Raw genomic sequence first — 19,790 nt, forward strand, 5'->3', positions numbered from 1 at the left:
GGGGGGGGGGGGGTAAGACATAATTTTTCATCTTCCACACTCCTCCACATTTTTCCATTTAAAAAGGTAATTTCAAGAACGAAGTGGCCAAAGGCTATATCCGCCATAATTTCTCTGAACATCTAGTCAAGTAGTCGTCAAGTAGTTGCCAAGAGATGGCAGTATTCAACATACAACCACAGCAGCTTAGAAAATAAAGTAAGCGATGCCATTGCTACCTTGTAATTGCAAAGTGACACACACTCTCTCTCTCTCTCTCTCCCTCCCACGGGGGGGGGGGGGGGGGGGAGGGGGGCACCCTAACATTTCCAAGATCGGTTGATCTTTTCAAGACCCCTCCCCAGGACGTCGATCAATTACATGTATGTGCCCCTCCCCCCCCCCCCCCCCCCCCAAAAAAAAAAAAACAAAACAAAACAAAACAAAAAACATCAAACTCCTGCTACGGGCCTGCTCCCTCTCTCCCTATATTTCTCTCCCCCTCTTTCTCTTCCTCTCTTTCCCCCCTCTCTCTCTTCGCTCAATCTTTTCATGACGTTCAACTTCCTTTCTTCTTACATCTCTTGTCATACATACAGCACTATTTTTAAAATCACAAAAACCTTGTAGTTTTCACTTTAAGATTTATTCATAATAAATAAGTACACATACATCAATGTCCATAACAATCTGACATAAATAAGGCAAGTTAAAGAAGCATGTATCTTCAGTTCTGGTAGCAAAAAAATGGAATGATAGTTCTTGAATATGTCCCTATCCATGTATGTTCCACTTTTATCCAAAAGACAAGTGTTTATGCACATTTACATGTATCTGCCAGATACATGTAATGTCCAATTCACGATTTCTAATAAATTGTATTGAAAATATCTAAAAGCAAATTGATGTTCTCAGCCTTCAAAAAAATCAAGGTACTGTGCTTTCATTTGTAAAAGGGCGCTTGTAGCTGCAGCCTTCAAATAATGATGGTATTGTGCAGAAATAGTCCATCACTTTTCTTTTGCTGAAGTGTACTTCCTAGAAATTGTTTTACATTCTTTTCCTTTATCAGGTGAACATGAAGCATCCTCACAAAATATTGTTCTGTGATATCTGTCTTTCTTTTCCCTTCCACCAGAAGATTTAGAATTTGTCTGGCTACAAGATTCCTTAGAATGAAAGTCATCCCTTCTTGAAGAATGTCCCAGCGTCCTTCTGTCCCTCTCTTGGTACGTTCCTTCCAGCCTATCATGATGCGATCCCCTATCCAGCTTTTGACTTTTATTCTCATCTTTATAATCAAGATTTGTGTCTGTTCGCTTAGAACCATCCTTGTGCCGTTTCTCAACTCTAGAGCTTGACTGGTGTCGGTTCCCAGAGATGACCCCTCTCAACGTGTTCTTCAGGAAAACTTTGTTGGTCTTGACCTGTCTTTTCTTCCTGTTGAGAGAGCAATAGAAAAAAAAGAGAAAGACATTAAATGTTCTCAAGTCACAGTCGATAGATGTAAACATACTATTAATTATTATACTATTACGTAGTTCTGTGTTAGATGTATGTTGTTTTTTAGTAAATGTGATGTTATTTTATGTACCTGTAAAATGTAGGGCTTCCTTGGAGAGCAGGCAATTAAATTTATTTTTGGCTGGGATGGAACCACCCTACTTAAATAAAACTTAATAAATAAACAAAATATACATCTAGAAATACAAGTAAAACATTTATAATCTCCTTCGTAATTTTGTTTACGATATATTTTTTTTACTTTATCATTGTTGCCATATGTATATAGGTTATGTCGAAGATGATGATTTATATGTTCATGAAAAGAAAAAAAATGTATGTTGATGTTTAACAAAATGAACTAAACACACGGTATATGATTTAATTTATCGTGGCCATATCTTGGTTATGTTGAGGATAATGATTTATATGTTCATGAAAAGAAGAAAAATGTATGTTGATGTTTAGGAAAATGAACTCCACAACACATGCATGTACATGTACAGACAAAACCCTGGATAAACATTGTCCTCACTTATGTTATTTGTTTTGAACATGTTAGCTATCTTTTTATTATGTTAGTTACTATGTTAAGTATGTCATTTTAGTAGTAATGAGATTTGTATATTGCTCTTTGTTTATTCCTTTTGTGTGATTATATTCTTGTCATTCATACTTCTACAGCACATAGAAACTTGTTTATTATGCGCTTTGTAAATATTGTATTATTCTTATTATTACTATGTAAATCAGGCCTGATGTAGATGCATGTTTGTAACGTAACAGAAATGGACAAAATAAAATTCAAAGGGAGGGAAGTTGGTGAAGGGAGAGAAAAGGAGAGAAAGAACGAAACGGATAAATTACATCAGATCTCTTTTCCATCATGGCATCTACAGTACATGCTATACATGTGGTGGTGCAGATGTCACCAGAAAGGAGGAAAAAAACGCCAAGTATTTCAATGTATGCTTTTCAAACTCGACCATACAGCTTAGTGAAGTCCTCCGGAGGATTGGAGTGGATCCTGGCAGTTTTTCTAAATGGGGCCAGCGTAAATGCTGTTACAAATGCTGGATAATTGTCTGGAGTAAGAAATGAAACCAATGTCAACATTTCTGAGACCTATCATTCCACCATCTTTGTAATCTCCTGGATGAGAACCTCCCAAATTCATACTACAGGCACTCACTTCTGTAACATTCAAATCTGTACTAATAACGCACCTCTTTGGCCTTAATTAATTAGCTTAAACCGTATTTTGTCCTCACTTATGTAATTTGTTTTGACCATGTTAGCTATCTTTTTATTATGTTATTTACTATGTTAAAGTATGTCATTTTAGTAGTTATAAGATTTGTATATTTCACTTTGTTTATTCCTTTTGTGTGATTATATTCTTTTCATTCATGGTTGTACAGCACATAGAAACTTTTGTTTATTATGCGCTTTATAAATATTGGTATGTAAATCAGGCCTGATGTAAATGCATGTTTGTAACCTAACAGAAATGGGCAAAATAAAAATTGAAGGGAGAGAAACGAAGAGAAAGAAACAGAGAAATATAGCATGTGAGAAAGCATGCAATCTCCATTACATCAGATCTCTTTTGCATCATGGCATGCTATACATGTGGTGGTGAAGATGTCACCAGAAAAGAGACAAAAAACGCCAAGTATTAAAATGTATGCTTTTCCAATTCCAACATCAAGCTTGGTGAAGTCCTGCGGAGGATTGGAGTGCATCCTGGAACTCCAACGAAATGGGCCAGCGTAAATGCTGTTACAAATGCTGGATAACTGTCTGAAATAAGTAATGAAACCAATGTCAAAACTGCTACACTGCTAGTGCTACATGTTCCTTGAACATACACCAAAGCTGGCGACAATGCTTTCCAGGCATGTGCTCCTCGACTCTGGAACGAGCTTCCACGTTTCATTTGTTTATCACCTTCGCTGGATGTCTTCAGATAATGTCTCAAAACTCTCCTCTTTGACCATGAACAACAACTGAATCTTTGATAATGTTTATGTAAAGCACTGTGAAACAACAGTTAGTTTGTAAGAGCGCTATAGAAATGACTTTATTGTATTGAATTGAATATTATTTATTGTTTCCTTTGTGTTTATTTTGCACGTATAATCATTATGTATGGTATATTTGTCCAAGAATATAATGGTAATGTCAGTCAATGTTAAATACTCCACAATGATTGTCAATTCGATTTTTGGTTCAAATTTGATAAAAAATATATCTCATCATTTTATGTGCATATATCTTTTCATGTTTTCCATCCATAGATGCCGATTGATTTCAATCACCCATCCATGTGGGGAACAGAGAAATATCGGTGCTTGTGCCAAACGGCGAAAGAAGAGAAAAAGATGCAAGCGCACCACACGACACAAGAGAAGAGTGTGTTGGCAACATCAGGCCACTTTGGACTATCATACTTTCAATACATGAGAGACCACCCACATCTGTGTCTCTCTCCAATTTTTGTGATCCCCAAGCGCTCGGGGAAGTTGCGGATGATCTTGAACATGAAGGTGATCAACACTTTCATCCTCGGTACATTTCCGGATGGAAACGCTGGCTTTCTTCTTGCCGACGATTGATCGGACTGACTGGGCCATCTCGCTTGATCTCAAGGACGCCTACTTTCATGTACCGATCCATTCCTGTTCGCGGGATCTCCTGGGATTCGCTTTCCAGGGCCACTTTGGACTATCATACTTTAAAAACATACAATAATGCCTATCGATTTCAACCATCCATATATGTGGGGAACAGTTATATATATCAGTGCTTGTGCCAAAGGGTGAAGGAAAGAGAAAGATACAAGTTTATTACAGACGAGTATGTTGGCTTTAAAGTCATTCAAGTGGCGCTGTAAATAGTTAGATATCGTAAATGCTCTCCAAGAAGCAATTTATATCCATTGATTATTCCATTCATATTCATATTTATTATATTTATATTATATTAACTTGTATTGTCATATTTTCAAAGTTAACTGCTTAAGGAGCTATGCTACATTATTGTTCCATATCTTTATTTTGTATAGTTTTTGTATTTGTTTAAATGTTTGTATAATTATTATGTTTTATACATTATTTTTTTTTAATGTTTTTTTCATCGTATAGACAGGGCCTCTTGGAAGATCAATATCAGAGATAGAAAGGGGCCATAAAGAAGACTTTAATAAATAAATACTGCATTAAAGATATCAGCTAATTGAACACATTGAACAAAACCAGAACAAAATCTTTATAGGTGAAACTCTATTCTCCTACATATTCTTATATCAACGTCATGTACCCCCCCCCCCTTCCCAGCTGCTATCGACTCGAGCATTCATGCTTATGATAGTTGGCCTTTGCATTTATCTTGATTCTTTGACTTACCTCCATACTTTAAGGTTTTCAATTATATATGCATTTTTATGTGTGTGTATTTCAGTTGTCGCTCTTTATGTAAATAAATTATATTATATACTCTTGTTATTTGAATGTTTTGTATTTGATTTATTAATAAATGCAGAAACATCTGCTAAAAACAAAAAGTTTAAATGACAAAACGAAACTATGGCATATTAAAAATGAAATAGCAGACAATGTTATAAAGAATGAAAAATGATCAGATAGTCATAGACCTCAATCCACCACAAAAAAAAGATCCTGCGCTAATGACCAACAACAGATTAAATAATACAACCGGATAACAACAGCATAGCATGACAAATCCCAATCTGGATGCTGTTCAATTTTGCTTTCAATTTGTTCAATCTTTTGCTAAAACTAAATAAATTTCATTCATTGTGTACGTGTATATTCTCATTAAGGTGGACTGAAGAAACTGAGAAAAACAAATTATGAAGGCTCTAAAACAACTATTTTATTTTTATTTTTCAAATCTCACCAGCCATTAGGTCCCATCGTTGAAGCTCTTTCTTTGCCTCTCCCTGCTTCATTGAGCAATTCCGCTGCAGCAAGTCTGGAAGAAAATATGAATTCCATCAATTGTAATTTTGTAGCTGTCAAACAAAAGTGGGTTGTACTAGTTGGTTTAAGTGATTTCTTGGTTAAACTAGATGTACAGTAAGTGCGTCCAAAACTCCACATATTTTTGCTGGTGGTTCAGGGTAGCGTTTCATGAAACCATCATAAGTACAGGTTCACCGACATCCCATTGAAATGGGTGTTAAACTTAATACACACATTTCAATGGGATGTCGGTGAACTTGTACTTATGATGGTTTCATGAGACGCTGCCCAGGAGTTTATTTTTGCAGCTAGAACATATTCACCCCTCGGCTGTGCAGGCTGGCGGTCATGTGCTTCATCCCATGGACATAACATGCAGCAGTGTATGGGGGTTGAATGTGTGCATAGTTAAACACATTGAATACATCACACAATCTGTGTGCTAACTTGCTAAGAGTGTTGAAGGGTGCTTTCTGCATGATTGCTTCAAAATGTTTATGCATGACTGTTTCATAATGCATAATGAGCTCATCAAATAGATTAAGAGTATTGTTACACCTCTTCTCATAACATTACAGCAGCTACACTAAAGGATAGACTATTTTGTAATGTAATCAGATTGAATGCACAAATCTTTATTAAAGTGACTTGGTATCATTGTGAAGGTTGATGAAAAAATTGCTTAATTTTTGTATATTTAATGTTACTTACTATATTCCTTCTACTGTACTAACCCTGACATGCAAAAAATCCTGAAAAAATTCTCAAACCACGAAGATATCTATGGTTTGCTTTGAAAAGGTCGATGTACGACACACTCTAACAGTGATTTAAAGTGAATTCTCCCAACCATTTTTGAATTTTCCAAACCGTTTTCCCATGAAAAAAAAACATAAAACAGGCTATAAAAAATCTGTCAACACTTAAATGTCTGGAATGGAATGTAGAGCCATTTTATTGCTTTGTGATGATTTACATTCACCTAAAATGTAATTAATTTGTAATAATATAGTTGGGAGAATTAAGGAATCGATCAGTTCAGTTTTCCCAATTTGTACCATGAATTATGGTCCGTTTTCACTCAAATTTTCACATTATTTTTTAATTGTACATCTAGCATTGAAGTCACTACCTTAGCACCACTATCTATCATCTTAACAATGTTACCAAGTCCCTTTAACAAATCATTTCAAGCACCTGTTACGAATAATTGTATTTATTTTCAATAGTCAGAATGCTAACTGCGTACATTGTATATTGTTAGGTAGGAAAATCCATATACCGGTATGTTTGTCCTACCTAGTAACAGTTAATGCATGCAAATCGCTTTCTGATTATTGAAATATAATTATTTGTAATGGGTGAACAAAATAATTTGTAACAAGGAACGTAAGAACAAAATTTACAAAGACCTTACCTATCAAGTTCTTCATCTCCCATGCTTCTGAGATGGTCTTGCGTGCCACTTCTGAGATGGTCCTGCGTGCCACTTCTGAGATGGTCCTGCGTGCCACTTCTGATCCCTCTACACTGCTGCCTGTAAATGTTGATAAAGGAATAAACATTTTAAATACAAAATGATGATTTAAGGGGGAGGGGCATTCTTATGAAATGCATTGTACCCCCCCCCCCCCTCCCCACATTTATTCACCTAGCACAGTACTTTCACTACACTGCATGCCATGCAATGCACCAGGAGATGGTTTTCACCTCCATAGACTTTGACTTTCTTTTCCGTTTTTACTATTTTATCCTATTAAAGGAAAATGAAATGCAACAAATGTTAGCTGATAGCCTTATTAACAATTGTGAGCCAGTTAAAATCACCTTGATATTAATTACTCCTTTGAATACTTAGCACGGAAAAACAATCTCTCTAAAGTTTGCAGCTTTCTTGCTAGCCATTCTCCAACAGAAGTCACCATTTTGATGAATATAGTAATGTCAGAGTAGTACAACTTGTGAAAAACTCACTGGCCTCTATTTCAATGACAATGTAGGATACTCACCTGTAAAATGCATGAAAATAATGTAAGGACACACACAAGACAAAACTAGTCTTACATGTTTGATGACTTGAGCTGCACTGCTATATTTTAATACATCTACAAAATGGCTGCCAAGATGGCTGACATGCAGTCCATAAAACAGTAACAACCAATCACAAGATTGGACATGAAGTAAGTAACCAATAGAAAGCCTAAAGAAAGATAAAGTGACATGTGCTATAGTGTGCTGGGTTGAATAGCCATGAGATAGGAAGAGTGTGTGTGTGGTGCTATGACAGGTAATGTATATGAGGATGAATGAATAGGGACAGAACAATAGAAGCCAAGAGCTAGGAGACAACAGACAATGCATGTAGGTCAGGAGTGCGCTGAAGCATAACAGTGTGGAAAGCTAAAGTAAAAATAAACAAGTAACCATTTGGATCAGTAAAATTAAATCTTACAATAGTTTCCTCATAATTAACCTTTTTTGTAATGCATTCAAATGAATGGACGTTCTCTCATAAACTTATGGTGACAAGCTATTTGGTTCAGGTGTTTCAGATGGTTGAGCAGTTTATTTTATTCAGCAATCTTTGGCACTCATAAGATGTTGCTTGGCCAAACAAAGCTCTGCCAATTATTCAAAAGAGTGACAATGGAATGCCCTCGACCAGCAGTCTGTAATAGCCACATCTGTTGAGAACTTTAGAAACACACTTTAGCATGTACCACCTGCCATCCATAGGCCTAAAGAAAAGATGTTGTATTGCCCTTTGTGACAGATCAAAAAAAATGACATCGATGGTCAGCTTTTATTTTTTTCAACTGTTTTTTAGAAGAAAAACATTCAAAACTGGGAAATATCAGCCCAAAGAGGGAGTTAACAACAACAATTTTTTTTTTTTTTTAAAGATTTCCGACCGACCGACCGACCGACCCATGTTTTGACATCTTAAGGGCAATACAACATCTTTTTTTAGGCCTTAGCGACATGCAGAATACCGCCCTGCTGACTTCAATTCAAAAGATTTTGTCACTTTATTAATACTTTTGCACAATATTTTGCACTCGCAAAAACTAAATGCCTCTTCTTTCTTCTTCTTCTTCCAGTGCAAGTACAGTCCTCTGGGTAGAGTATTTTCGTACTGTTGTGTAGTGCTGTGAACGAATGTGCCATGCTGCATTGTGTGAGCCTCCAAAAAAGAGGTCCCAAACGGTTTTAGAATTGGGTAGTAAAGACTAAAAAGTGTTCATTGTGCAAGTACTAAAAATAACTCCTTCTCCAGCTAGACTAGTTTTGACGCAGAGCAGAGCTGCCAACATTTGATTTGGGTAATCAGGGAGATTTCTGAGAGAGCAGCATCGAACGACTTCATTGTTGGCGGGAACCAAGAATGGCCTTTTAGTGCCCCTGGTGGGGGGGGGGGGGGCAGGGGGCAGGCCCCCAAAAGCTCTTGGTTTTAAGCCTCTTTGAAACCCTTTTAGAACACATTTTTTCAATGATTTCTCAAATGGAAGGCTTTGATATGGCACATTTTATTTGCATACAATTGATAACATATGAACTTCACATCATATTTCAGACTATGAACTCCTGTTACCTCTATTGTGAAATGGGGGATGTACTTGTGGAAGGCAAGGACTGGGGTGTGCTTGAGGGTTTTCCTTGAAGTGACTGGTAGGTTGCTTGCTTGAGTTTGCTAAGGAGGTCCTTGCTATACTCCCTTTGGTAGCATGGGACATCTGTGTTGGCAATTTTCTCTGTTAGGAGTGCTTGAAGTGTTTTCAAATTCATTGATCCCCTGAAATCAGTTTTGTTCTTCCTAACAATGCTAAAAACTCTTTCACATGAAGCATTGGAATGTGGTATCACAAGCAAAGATTTCATCACTTTGCTCAGAAGTGTGTATTTCTTTGAGCCATTGCCATCCTCCATCTTTGAAATTGCAGACCATTTCTTGTCTATTCTCAGTTTTTGTTCAGGATCTCTGGTTCCCCTGATGTGGCGAAATACATCATTTCTTCCCCCACTCTTGATGGAGATATCTGCGCCGCAAACTGTAAAAATGCGTAGTATTCGCCTTTCGTAGATTTCCCAACACAAGGCCATTCCAAGTGGTAGTCATCTTTATATTTCTGATAATATTTCGACTTCGACATTGTCCTGGATGATATTTAATACTCAAACAGAGAGCAAAATACAGCCTTGTTTTGGACAAAGTTGACTTACGCCTTCGGAAGATGCAAGTTATATCGATGCGTTCCCAACGGCAAAGGAGATCAGAAAAAAAAGTCGGCTTCAAAATCCACTCTGCAGTAACACTGCCATGTTGGTATCAAATGATAATCCACTTAAAAATCACATCGCAAAAGTCCCCAAATCAATCCAAAAACTGATGTTGAAATGTGCAGTTTTTTGGGCCGATCGCAGCAGACAAAGTCTGCTTGTTGTATCAGTGCAACTTCTGGCTGCTCTGACGCGACCGATCGGAAACCGGCACCAACGTACCGGGACGCTACGGGGGCCGGCGAGGAAGCGCCCGGCAGAGCAAGCAGGCGAATTGCTATCACACAAACACCACTCACATTATCACATGTTCCCAATGGTTTGTTAGATTAGCCCGCCAGTCGTTCGGCGTAACTCTCATTTATTACGCTGTTAAATAAAGTACGATATCACGGTAAATTTATATTCGACGACTGGATAACAGGAAAATTCATATTACAGAATTGCCGTGTGTTTTGTATACGTACGTACGAACTCAACATGCTAGTCTTGTGAAACAGTCGTTTATGAAAATAATACAACTTAAAATCTGGAAATCCGGGAGATTTTGCATGGGGTCGGGAAAACGGGATATTGGGTCAAAATCCGGGAGTCTCCCGCAGGATCCGGGAGACTTGGCAGCTCTGCGCAGAGTCACGTCACCCCAACCAGCTGCCTCCTATTCAAGCAGAACACACATACCACACAAAACATTTACCAAATGATTTGAGACATAACACTCTTCAAAACATGTATGATAACCTTTCGTTCATAGCTGACTTTTAGAATAAATGACCATTTTCTGAGTGTAAACTTTTTTTGACTCACACGGCAGTGAGGTTACAACTCAAAGTTAAAGTTAGGCACGTATAGCACTACGGTAATTGCAAGATGTGGGACCGAAGTGAAAGAAGCCAACACATGCACGGGCACAAATTCTCCGACTCTGGCTTCATGCCTGATCTCAAATTAAATGGAAAGCGAGTTAATCAAAACGTATGGAATATTGCATAACGTGTAATTACTTTCCACATAAAAAAAAGAGACTAAAATGTGTTTTTTTTAAACAGAAAATAAATAACACATACCTGCGCTCAATCTCTAGCAGACATGTCAAATTGTGAACACAGCTGACCGAAATTCGTCCAGCAAGATAGGCGAGGATGGTGTTCTCAACATGCATGCGTCTTTGTAAAGTGCAAATTATTGTATTCACCCCCTGTTCCCGCACCTGTAACGAATAATTGCTTATATTTCAATGTCAGTATGTGGATTGCATATCAGCTGTTGCTAGGTGCAATTTGCATACTGACCTTTGAAATACAATTATTTGTAACAGGTGAATGAAATATTTAGTATCAAGGCACTTTACAAAGACGTATGCTTTACTTTGGTTACATCACGAAATGGTCTATTCAGGCAAACCTAAAAGAAGAGATGCTAATTAAAATTATTCGGTAAGGCTACATAAAAAAATGTTGAAAGAAAGAAAAAATAAAAAGGGGAAAGTTGAGATGTTAACTATTATTTAAAATGATGGTTGACTGTACGTGCTAAATCTGTGGTCGTGTTGATTTTTAGTAATACAATAACAATAGGGTATTCATATTTATTTTACCTCCCCCCCCCCCCCTAGTATATCATGAAGCACAAGGCTGAGCCCCCCCCCCCCCCCCCAGGGGCGGATCCAGCCGGCGGGGGAGGGGCCAAAGAGGGGGGGCCCAATTCGTGAAAGTGGGAGGGGGGGGGGGTAGTGAGCACTATTTTTTTTTTTTGGGGGGGGCCTCGAAAATTTGAAAAATCGCACCCCCCCCCCCCCCCTTGAGCGCCAGGGGAGGGGGCCCATCTCCAGAAAAAGGTTATAATTAACGTGTTTTTGAACTGTAGTTTTTCCAAGGGGAGGGGTCCTGGGCCCCCTGGATCCGCCACTGCCGCCCCCTCCCCCCCCCGGTCCCCACAGTACCACATTACACATTTTTATTTCAGTTTTCTTTATGGATAACTGATTTTCTTATAAAACTGAAGATATGGCGTATACATTCAATACTGAATAAACGCCATTAAACTATTACCAATTGAACAACAACAACAACAACAACAACCAATCGAATGCAGACATTAAACTTGTGCATCCCAATGCTTGCTCTTCAGACTTTTAAATTGCGTTCAAAAAGAAATTATGCTTTTCTTATTAGCCTATATATATCCGTCAGTTAAAAACTGATGACCTCTTTGAATGACATTTAAATTATGCCCCGTTGGTAAAATACAAACGCCCAGCCCTAAACCCACTTTGATTTTTTTGTTTGTTCATCGATTTGTGTACTTTATTCCTTTACTACATGTGTTATTAATGCGCTCTCTATTATTACGCCCCCCCCCCAAAAAAAAAAAAAGTATTATCAAGTTTTCTGTATAGACGATGTTCACTTACCCCATCATGCGACTAGTAAAATCTCTTCCAAGTGAACTTAGATAGATGCCCCTATCAACAGGTAAAATAAGTACTCGCCTGAGGCTATAATCCCCCTCCTCTATATGAACTGCCCTTAGATTATCCCTTTCATGACAAAAATAAATAGATATAGTTTAAGGCTAACCGTCTTTATGTGCATGACTGTGCGATATATTCCATCATTGCATGTTTTTCTGCCTATATCGAAACACGGACTATATCCAGGCAATGTTTGATGCTTGCCCATTTTCTAATTATATATAGGCCTATACATGCATAATAAAACCGGCGACAAAAATGAGTGACCTCCAAAGTAACAAATGTCCCGTGGTCGTCAAGCCATCCAGGCGCGGATCCAGGGGGGGGGGGGGCCGAGCGTGCCTTGGCCCCCCCCCCCCCCCCGCAAAAAAAAAAAAAAAAAAGGAGAGAGAGAGAAGGAAAAGAAGGGAAAGAGGAGAGAAGGGAAAAAAAGAGAGAAGAAGAAAGAAAAGAAGGAAGAAGGAGATCGGGGGGAAGGACTTGCCTCCCCCTTCCCCCCCCCCTAATAAAAAATAAAAGAGAAGGAAGGAAGGGAAAGAAAAAAGATAAAGAGGAGATAAAGGGAAGGACAAAATAGGAAGAAGAAAAGAAAAGAAGGGGGATATCAGTTGCAATTTTCCCGCCAACAAGTGTAGATCGGAGGGGGGGGGCACTGGCATACTGATAGGGGGAGGGGGGTGGATAAATAGAATTAAAACGTGGTTTATTTATAATTCCATAACGGTGGTTAACAAATAATGCTGAAATGAGATAATTTTCCTCACTTCATGCGTTTGTTGGAAAATGACAAATTCCTAAATTGACAGCCAGGCAAGAAAATGCTTTTTGAGATGCCTACATATCAGGGCCCGCGGAACGGCGGGGATCGGGATCCTCGAGCCCCTCCCCCACACTTTCTTTGAAAAAGTATATTAAAGAGAATAGAAAGAAAGAGAGCGAGAAAGAAAAAGTAGTTAACTGCCAGTGTCACATTATAATGGGGTATCAAATATGCTCTCTGACCATTAAAATTAATGCCTAAAATCCTAAGGGCTCTGCCCCCTGGATTCCCCACGGGGCCCTAAGGCGGGCCCTTATATGCTCATATGACGGTCATTTAATGCCTAAAACCCCTGATTTCTGGGGGCTCTGCCCCCTGCACCCCACGCCAAATAGTGTCCTGCTAGTGTCACAAATAATAAGGTATCAAAAATGCTCATCTGACCGTAATTAAACGCCTAAAACCCCTGAGCTTCGGGGGATCTGCCCCTGGACCCAACAAGAGCCCTTAGGCGGGCCCCTCGATACTCATCTGACCGTAATTGAGTGCCTAAAACCCTTGAGATTCCGGGGCTCCGCCTCCTGAACCCCAAGCCAATTAGTGACCTGCCATCGTAACAATTAGATATCAAAATAATGCTCATCTGACCGTAATTAAATGCCAAACTCCTGAACTTCCGGGCTCTGCCCCCCTGGACCCCGTCTAGGGCGCTAAGGCGGACCCCTGAATGCTAAACTGACGTAAATTAAAACCTTAAACCCCTGAGCTTCCGGGGCGGACAAGGTATCAACATTATTGTTCATCTGACAGCAGGCGCGTAGCCAGGGGCGGTGGGATGGTCCCCCAATAAACGCCGGCCAAAAAAGAGAGGAGTATAAAGGAAGAGGACGTAGGAAGAAAAGGGAATAGACAAAGAACATATTTGATATTCAGACAAGATTAGAGTCGAGAACGGTACAACGAATTGTCTTCTTTCTCTAACGAATTAATGAAACGTCAAACCTTCCGCGCTACGCGCGGGGGAGGGCAGGGGGAACTTAATTCAGACGAGGATAATTTTCGGTAACGGTACAACGAATCGTCTTCTTTCTATAATAATTTAATGAAACGTCGAAGCTTTAATGAAAAGTAAAAGTTTCCGCGCTTTCGCGCGGGTGGGGGAAACTAATTATTTTCGAGAGCGGAACAACGAATCGTCTTCATTCTCTAAAAATTTAATGAAACGTCGGAGCGGGGGGGAAACTGAATTTAGACAAGGATTAAGAGTCGAGAACGGTACAACGAATCGTCTTCTTTCTTTAATGATTTAATGAAACGTAAAAGCTTCCGCGCTTCGCGTGGGAGGGGGGGGGGAAACTGAATTAACAAGAATTAAAAGTCATAATGGTACAACGAATAGTCTTATTTCGCTAATGATTTAATGAAACGTAAAAGCTGTATTCAGACGGATTATTTTCGAGAACGGTACAACGAATCGTCTTCTTTCTCTAATGATTTAATGAAACGTACAAGCTTCCGCGCTTCGCGCGGGAGGGAGGAGGGAAAAACTGAATTCAGATGAGGATTAAAGAGTCGAGAACGGTACAACGAATCGTCTTCTTTTTCTAATGATTTAATGAAACATAAAAGCTTCCGAGCTTTGCGCGGGAGAGGGGGATGAATTAAGACGAGGATTAAGAGTCGAGAACGGTACAACGAATCGTCTTCTTTTTCTAATGATTTAATGAAACGTAAAAGCTTCCGCGCTTCGGAAATTTTCAAATTTCGAGACCCCCCCCCCCCCCCAAATAAAGTGTCCTGCCCCCCCCCCCCCCCGCTTTATTTAGCGGCTGGCTGAGTCGTTACGATTTTTTTCGGACCAAAAAAAAAAAGTGGGCCCCCCCCCCCTAAGAAATCCTGGATCCGCGCCTGAAGCCATCTACCTGATGTAATTATCGGCCCTTCTTTATATGAAGTGCCTTTGCCTTGTTCGTGGGGAAAAACACTCGAAAAACCCGCTGCAACAATATTTTATTTCATAAACTCCAAAGTAAATTAATATATGAAAAGTTGACCTCTAATAAGGAAAACTTAACTGTAACCAGCAAGGGCGGGTCTAGGGGGGCACAGGTGCACGCGCATCCCCCTGCCCCCCCCCCCAAAAAAAAAAATATGCTCCCTTACCCCCCCCCCCCAAAAAAAATATGCTCTTACCCCCCCCCCCCCCCCCCCCCCCCTCCCCCCCCCCCCCCCTTATTCAGCGGCTGGTTGAGTCGTTGCGACTTTTTTTGGACCAAAAACAAATTATATATATGTTTAACCCCTCCCCCCACTTATTTAGCGGCCGGCTGAGTCGTTGCGAAATTTTCGGCCCGATCATGTTTAACCCCCCCCCCCCCCCCAAAAAATCCTACGTACATACGCTACTGATTTCACCCCCCCCCCCCCGCCATTTTTTGCCCCCCCCCCCCCCCCCCGGTAAGAAATTCCTGGATCCGCCACTGCCAGCTATAGGTCTAATGAAGTAAACTCTTTGAAAATCTGAAAGGCGTTGGCTGTTTTAAGAGAAAGGGGTTATTATAGTTGTTATCATCATAGATCGAGTATAATATATCAGTTCTCATGATCGAACATACATTTAATACTCTTTTGATAAGACATTTTACTAGACTTTACATAATACTGCTTCTATTTTCCCCCTTTTTGTCTTCTTTTCTTGTTCTTTGTAAAAAGCGTAAATATAACCCCTTAGGAATTTTATTTGTCATATATTTAATATATTTGAAAGGTGTTGTAACGATTCAAGCTCTATATGCTTATGTTTCATCACCTTCTTTCAACTGTATAAAAATATATAGGTCTATAGTTGCAACTTGTCTTTTAACATTGTTATATTCTTTTTCATGTGAAGTCAATTCAAATGGAATGTAAGAATGAAAATGAAAATTTGTTATATTATGTTCTTTTTCATTTGATGTTAACTCCAATGAATTGTGAAATTGTGAACATACATGCATAAATAAATAAACTATACATGAGAGTGTCCTAGGTGGGGTACGTTCTAGCGCGTTGTACATGTTGTGTAGCGTTGATATTTGATGACCTCACTTCCGGTGCCGGGTCAAGTAGAAGGGACGAGGTGAGTTACAATGTCAGGTTTCGGCATCGAAATATGTCTTGAAAAGGGCATTTTCCGTGTGGTATTATAATTTTTGATGCATCATAAATACGATGGGAAAATTTTGGTTTGAAGTGTGTCTTTAGATTATTTCAAGTTCTATTGAAAATAGTTGTAAATGTCGGCGTTACTGTGCGATTACGATCCTTTGACTTTGCGTAACTAACTGCATTGTGCGGGCCCATACATCCATTTGTGTGTCTTGTTTGTAATCGGACTGTGCAGTGCAGTGTCTATGTGTCGTGCATGAATTTGATTAGTGTTAAACTTGCTGTGACTTGGTACTTGGTCGGGTAATCCCTTTGGCAGCTCACTCAGGAAGCTATAGGCCTACTGGGATGGTAGGTGACGTTATAAACAAATTAAGCCACACTCTTCAGTGGGGGGCGCTGGTCCGAGAATTAGGATTGTCCGCATAAACGTGGACAAAAATTAATCAAAAAGTAAGGATGCGCAGAAGTTTTTTTTTTTTTTTGTAATAAAAATAGCGCCAGTTGACAGTTAACTTTTATAGGTTGTCCGCCTTTCCGAGGAATTTATCGCTCATATTTAATTATGTGAAAGTCTCTGTACAAAGTCAATGTGAAATGCATCAAGAAAGTCATCGTGGAATCTGTTTTTTCGCATCAGCAACGCGTTCATCGGAAATCCAAATGGTCAGCAAAAATGTGGACAATCTTTATTTTTGCATACGCGTCTGTCCACGTTGAAGAAGAAGATCCTCGTTTATGCAGACAATCTTTATTCTTAGAACAGCGCCCCTACTGTTTATTCTAGATCTGTTGATTCTCAAAACTTTCAAAGATATTAAAAGTTAAACTATCCAGAATGCACTCAAAATCAGCACCTCAGTTAGGTCTAGTGACAATCGATGATAAAATAATCATACAAATGCAATAAATTTGGTTCAGAAATCTAGTATTGTCAATTCTGTCAATGAGATTTATTTCCAATCTAACAAATTCAGGGTACATTTTGCAATATCAATGAGTTTAATTTTACATTTGAATAATTTTTAGGTGTCATCAATTGTCACTAAGTAAGGTTTGGCAGATTTTGAGTGAATACTAAATTTCTATTGGGTTTTGCTCATTGATGTTTGATAGTCTGAGAATCAAAAGAGGTTTTCTAACTTTTCTTAAATGATTTTTTTATGACACACAGGCACAGCGTGGTATTACACTACGGTTTGTATTGCTGCTATTACTTATTACTATCTCTTTCACTTTGTCTTCCATGCGCAGTCTCCCATTCTCCAGGAACTGTTCTATTAACATTATTCAAAATGGGCATGAAATTCGGTAACCTGGCAAAGTTCAGAGGGGTCATCACTTACACCCTCTCTCCACATGAGCAGAGGCATTCGCAGGAGCCTTTAGCAGAGGTCTGCCCAACATCTTCAGGAGATTCAGATCAAAGGTCTTCATCGTCACACCACGTGAGTATTTTAAATACTGGGGGATTTCCATGAACTATATTATCATAAAAAGAATATGACATGAACAGATAACAACTAAATTATTTATAACCATTGTAAATTAAATGGGATTTTTTTTGGGGGGGTGTTACTGTTACTCAATGAAATGTTGATTTGTTGAATACTTATATAAGCTTTAATATGTCACATCTCTCAAGAAGCCTAAGTCAGGACTATTCAATTTTCTCACATACTTCAAAAATTACAAAACTTGGTAAGGGTATGAAATAATTTAGTTGTTAATTGTATGTGCTTGTCATCACGTGCAATGAGGTTTACGGTAATAAAAAAAAATTCTATAGTAAATTAGTTCTCAGCATATCAGATGCCCCACTGAGCAAATTATCGGCTGACAAGATTTTCAAATTTTCGGGAGCAAAAAAAAAATTAAAAATTAGTGCTCACTACCCCCCCCCCCCCCCCCCCCCCCCCCCCCCCCCCCCACTATACCTCAAGTGGAAAGGAAAAAGAAAAAAGTGTTGTCTGTTTAATTTTCATTTAAATCAGAGAAAAAGCAAAAGTGAATTAGCTGGAATTGTGGATTCAAAATTATTTTGATATACAAATGCAATTTAAGTGCAATAACATTCTGTACTAATGAAGGCATTCAAGTGCAATATCATTCTGTGCTAATGTAGGCATTCAGCAAGAGTAGTTTGTGCACACCTCGGCTAGGCAGGGCTATCTGGTCATGTATTCACCATGCAGGATGCCTGGAGTTCCCTGTATAGTGCATAGTTAATACATAAACATGATCAGCTGACCCTGCGTAGTTATTTTTGCGCATGAATATTCATGCAGAATGTCCCTAAAAAGTAATAGTACAACTTAAAATTCCAGTTGTGTGTGTGTATTAATATACCTTTCTTTCTTTTTATTTTCATGTGCAGCATTTGTTGTGGCATACCTGATCTACTCGTGGGGAAACGCAGAGAACGCCAAGTCAAAACGAAAGAACCTGGCCGATTATGAAAACGAATCATAGAATCCACCACTCCAAGTTTCAACATCCTACAGGATCCTCAAAGTCTCTCATCTTTATGTATCACCATGACTACGGGAAGCCGCTGCCTCCTCTACCAAAGTGTTCACTCTTAACGATGATGATTACGACGACTGGCCGCTTTTGCATTTAAATTGTAGAAGAGATTTTGAGGACTTTTTCAAATGATATATTATTGAAATGTGTTATCACTGTAAATAATAGTGACCTAAACAAGAACAGCAGCAAGTGGAGAAGAAGCAATATTTACACACAAAATAGAAAGGCTAAAATACTCATGGATTTCATTATCAGGCACAGATATGATGCTAAAATTGGCAGTGGTGTGTATTGTCTCTAATTTATCAATGTGATGGCCATGATCATCTATTGTTGAGTAGTGTTTTGGGCGGGGATGAGATTCGATGTGTCCATTTATCTCTTTCAAGATTTCAAGCTAGGTCATATCAGTATATATGTACATCTGCATACATGCAAATATATATGACAAAACACAGGCCCGATGTACATGTCTGTGTTTTGCCAGAAATAATAATAGGCAGATTTGCACCGTACTTGCAGTTGTTTGTAAATTATTCTGAGACTTATTAAATGTTTGTTCACATTTGAAAAGTTGATAATTGTGTGGTCTCTGTATCATATTGAATAGTACATTTTGTGGTATTTTGCAATGAGCACAGATTGCTATGGTGACTTATTTGTCTTAATGTGCTTTGTAAGTCATTAATGCACTAAGAAAGCAAAGAATCACATACAAGTCAAGTTAATGGCATGCTTCTTTCAATGTACACAGCTTAAACAGTTAGGGATAGGAGTAATTTACTATTTCACCACTTTCAATTTTTTTGAAACGAAAATAGTTTTGACCTAAAATAGTATCTTTATCTGAGTTACAAGCATAGAAGTGTCATTACAAAAGATAGTTGGGGAAATTAGAAAGACGGCTAAGGGGGAAAGGGGATGGAGAGAGAGAGAGAGAGAGGGGGGGGGGGGGGGAGCAAGAGAGAATGAAAATAAGAAGGAGAAGTGGGTAAGGAGAGATAGGAAAGAGAGAGAAAGAATGAGAAATACATTTGTACCTATATGAGAATACCATAAAAAAATGAGGTGACATAAAAGTGGAAAGGAAACAAGGAGTGAGAAAAAGACAAGAAGAAGAAAAGATGAAACACTC

General features: G+C 38.8%; 1 protein-coding gene and 1 long non-coding RNA gene across 2 annotated transcripts; one reads left to right on the top strand and one right to left on the bottom strand.

Annotated features, from left to right (window-relative positions):
- Positions 1-606: 606 nt before the first annotated feature.
- Positions 607-10,908, bottom strand: LOC100890011. Its single transcript, XR_004063440.1, has 4 exons — positions 10,814-10,908; positions 6,886-7,005; positions 5,404-5,478; positions 607-1,419 (listed from the first exon to the last, which is right to left on the bottom strand). It is a non-coding gene; the product is annotated as an uncharacterized LOC100890011 (long non-coding RNA).
- A 6,472-nt stretch (positions 10,909-17,380) lies between these two features.
- On the top strand, positions 17,381-19,231 carry LOC764350 (cytochrome b-c1 complex subunit 8-like). The gene is given in 3 exon segments (XM_030980865.1): positions 17,381-17,494; positions 17,497-17,574; positions 18,504-19,231. Coding segments are annotated over 3 exon segments (246 nt in total). The 5' UTR covers positions 17,381-17,421; the 3' UTR covers positions 18,599-19,231.
- Positions 19,232-19,790: the final 559 nt, after the last annotated feature.

Source organism: Strongylocentrotus purpuratus, unplaced genomic scaffold (genome assembly GCF_000002235.5).
Source record: "Strongylocentrotus purpuratus isolate Spur 01 unplaced genomic scaffold, Spur_5.0 spur5_scaffold_11, whole genome shotgun sequence".
NCBI classification, from domain to species: domain Eukaryota; kingdom Metazoa; phylum Echinodermata; class Echinoidea; order Camarodonta; family Strongylocentrotidae; genus Strongylocentrotus; species Strongylocentrotus purpuratus.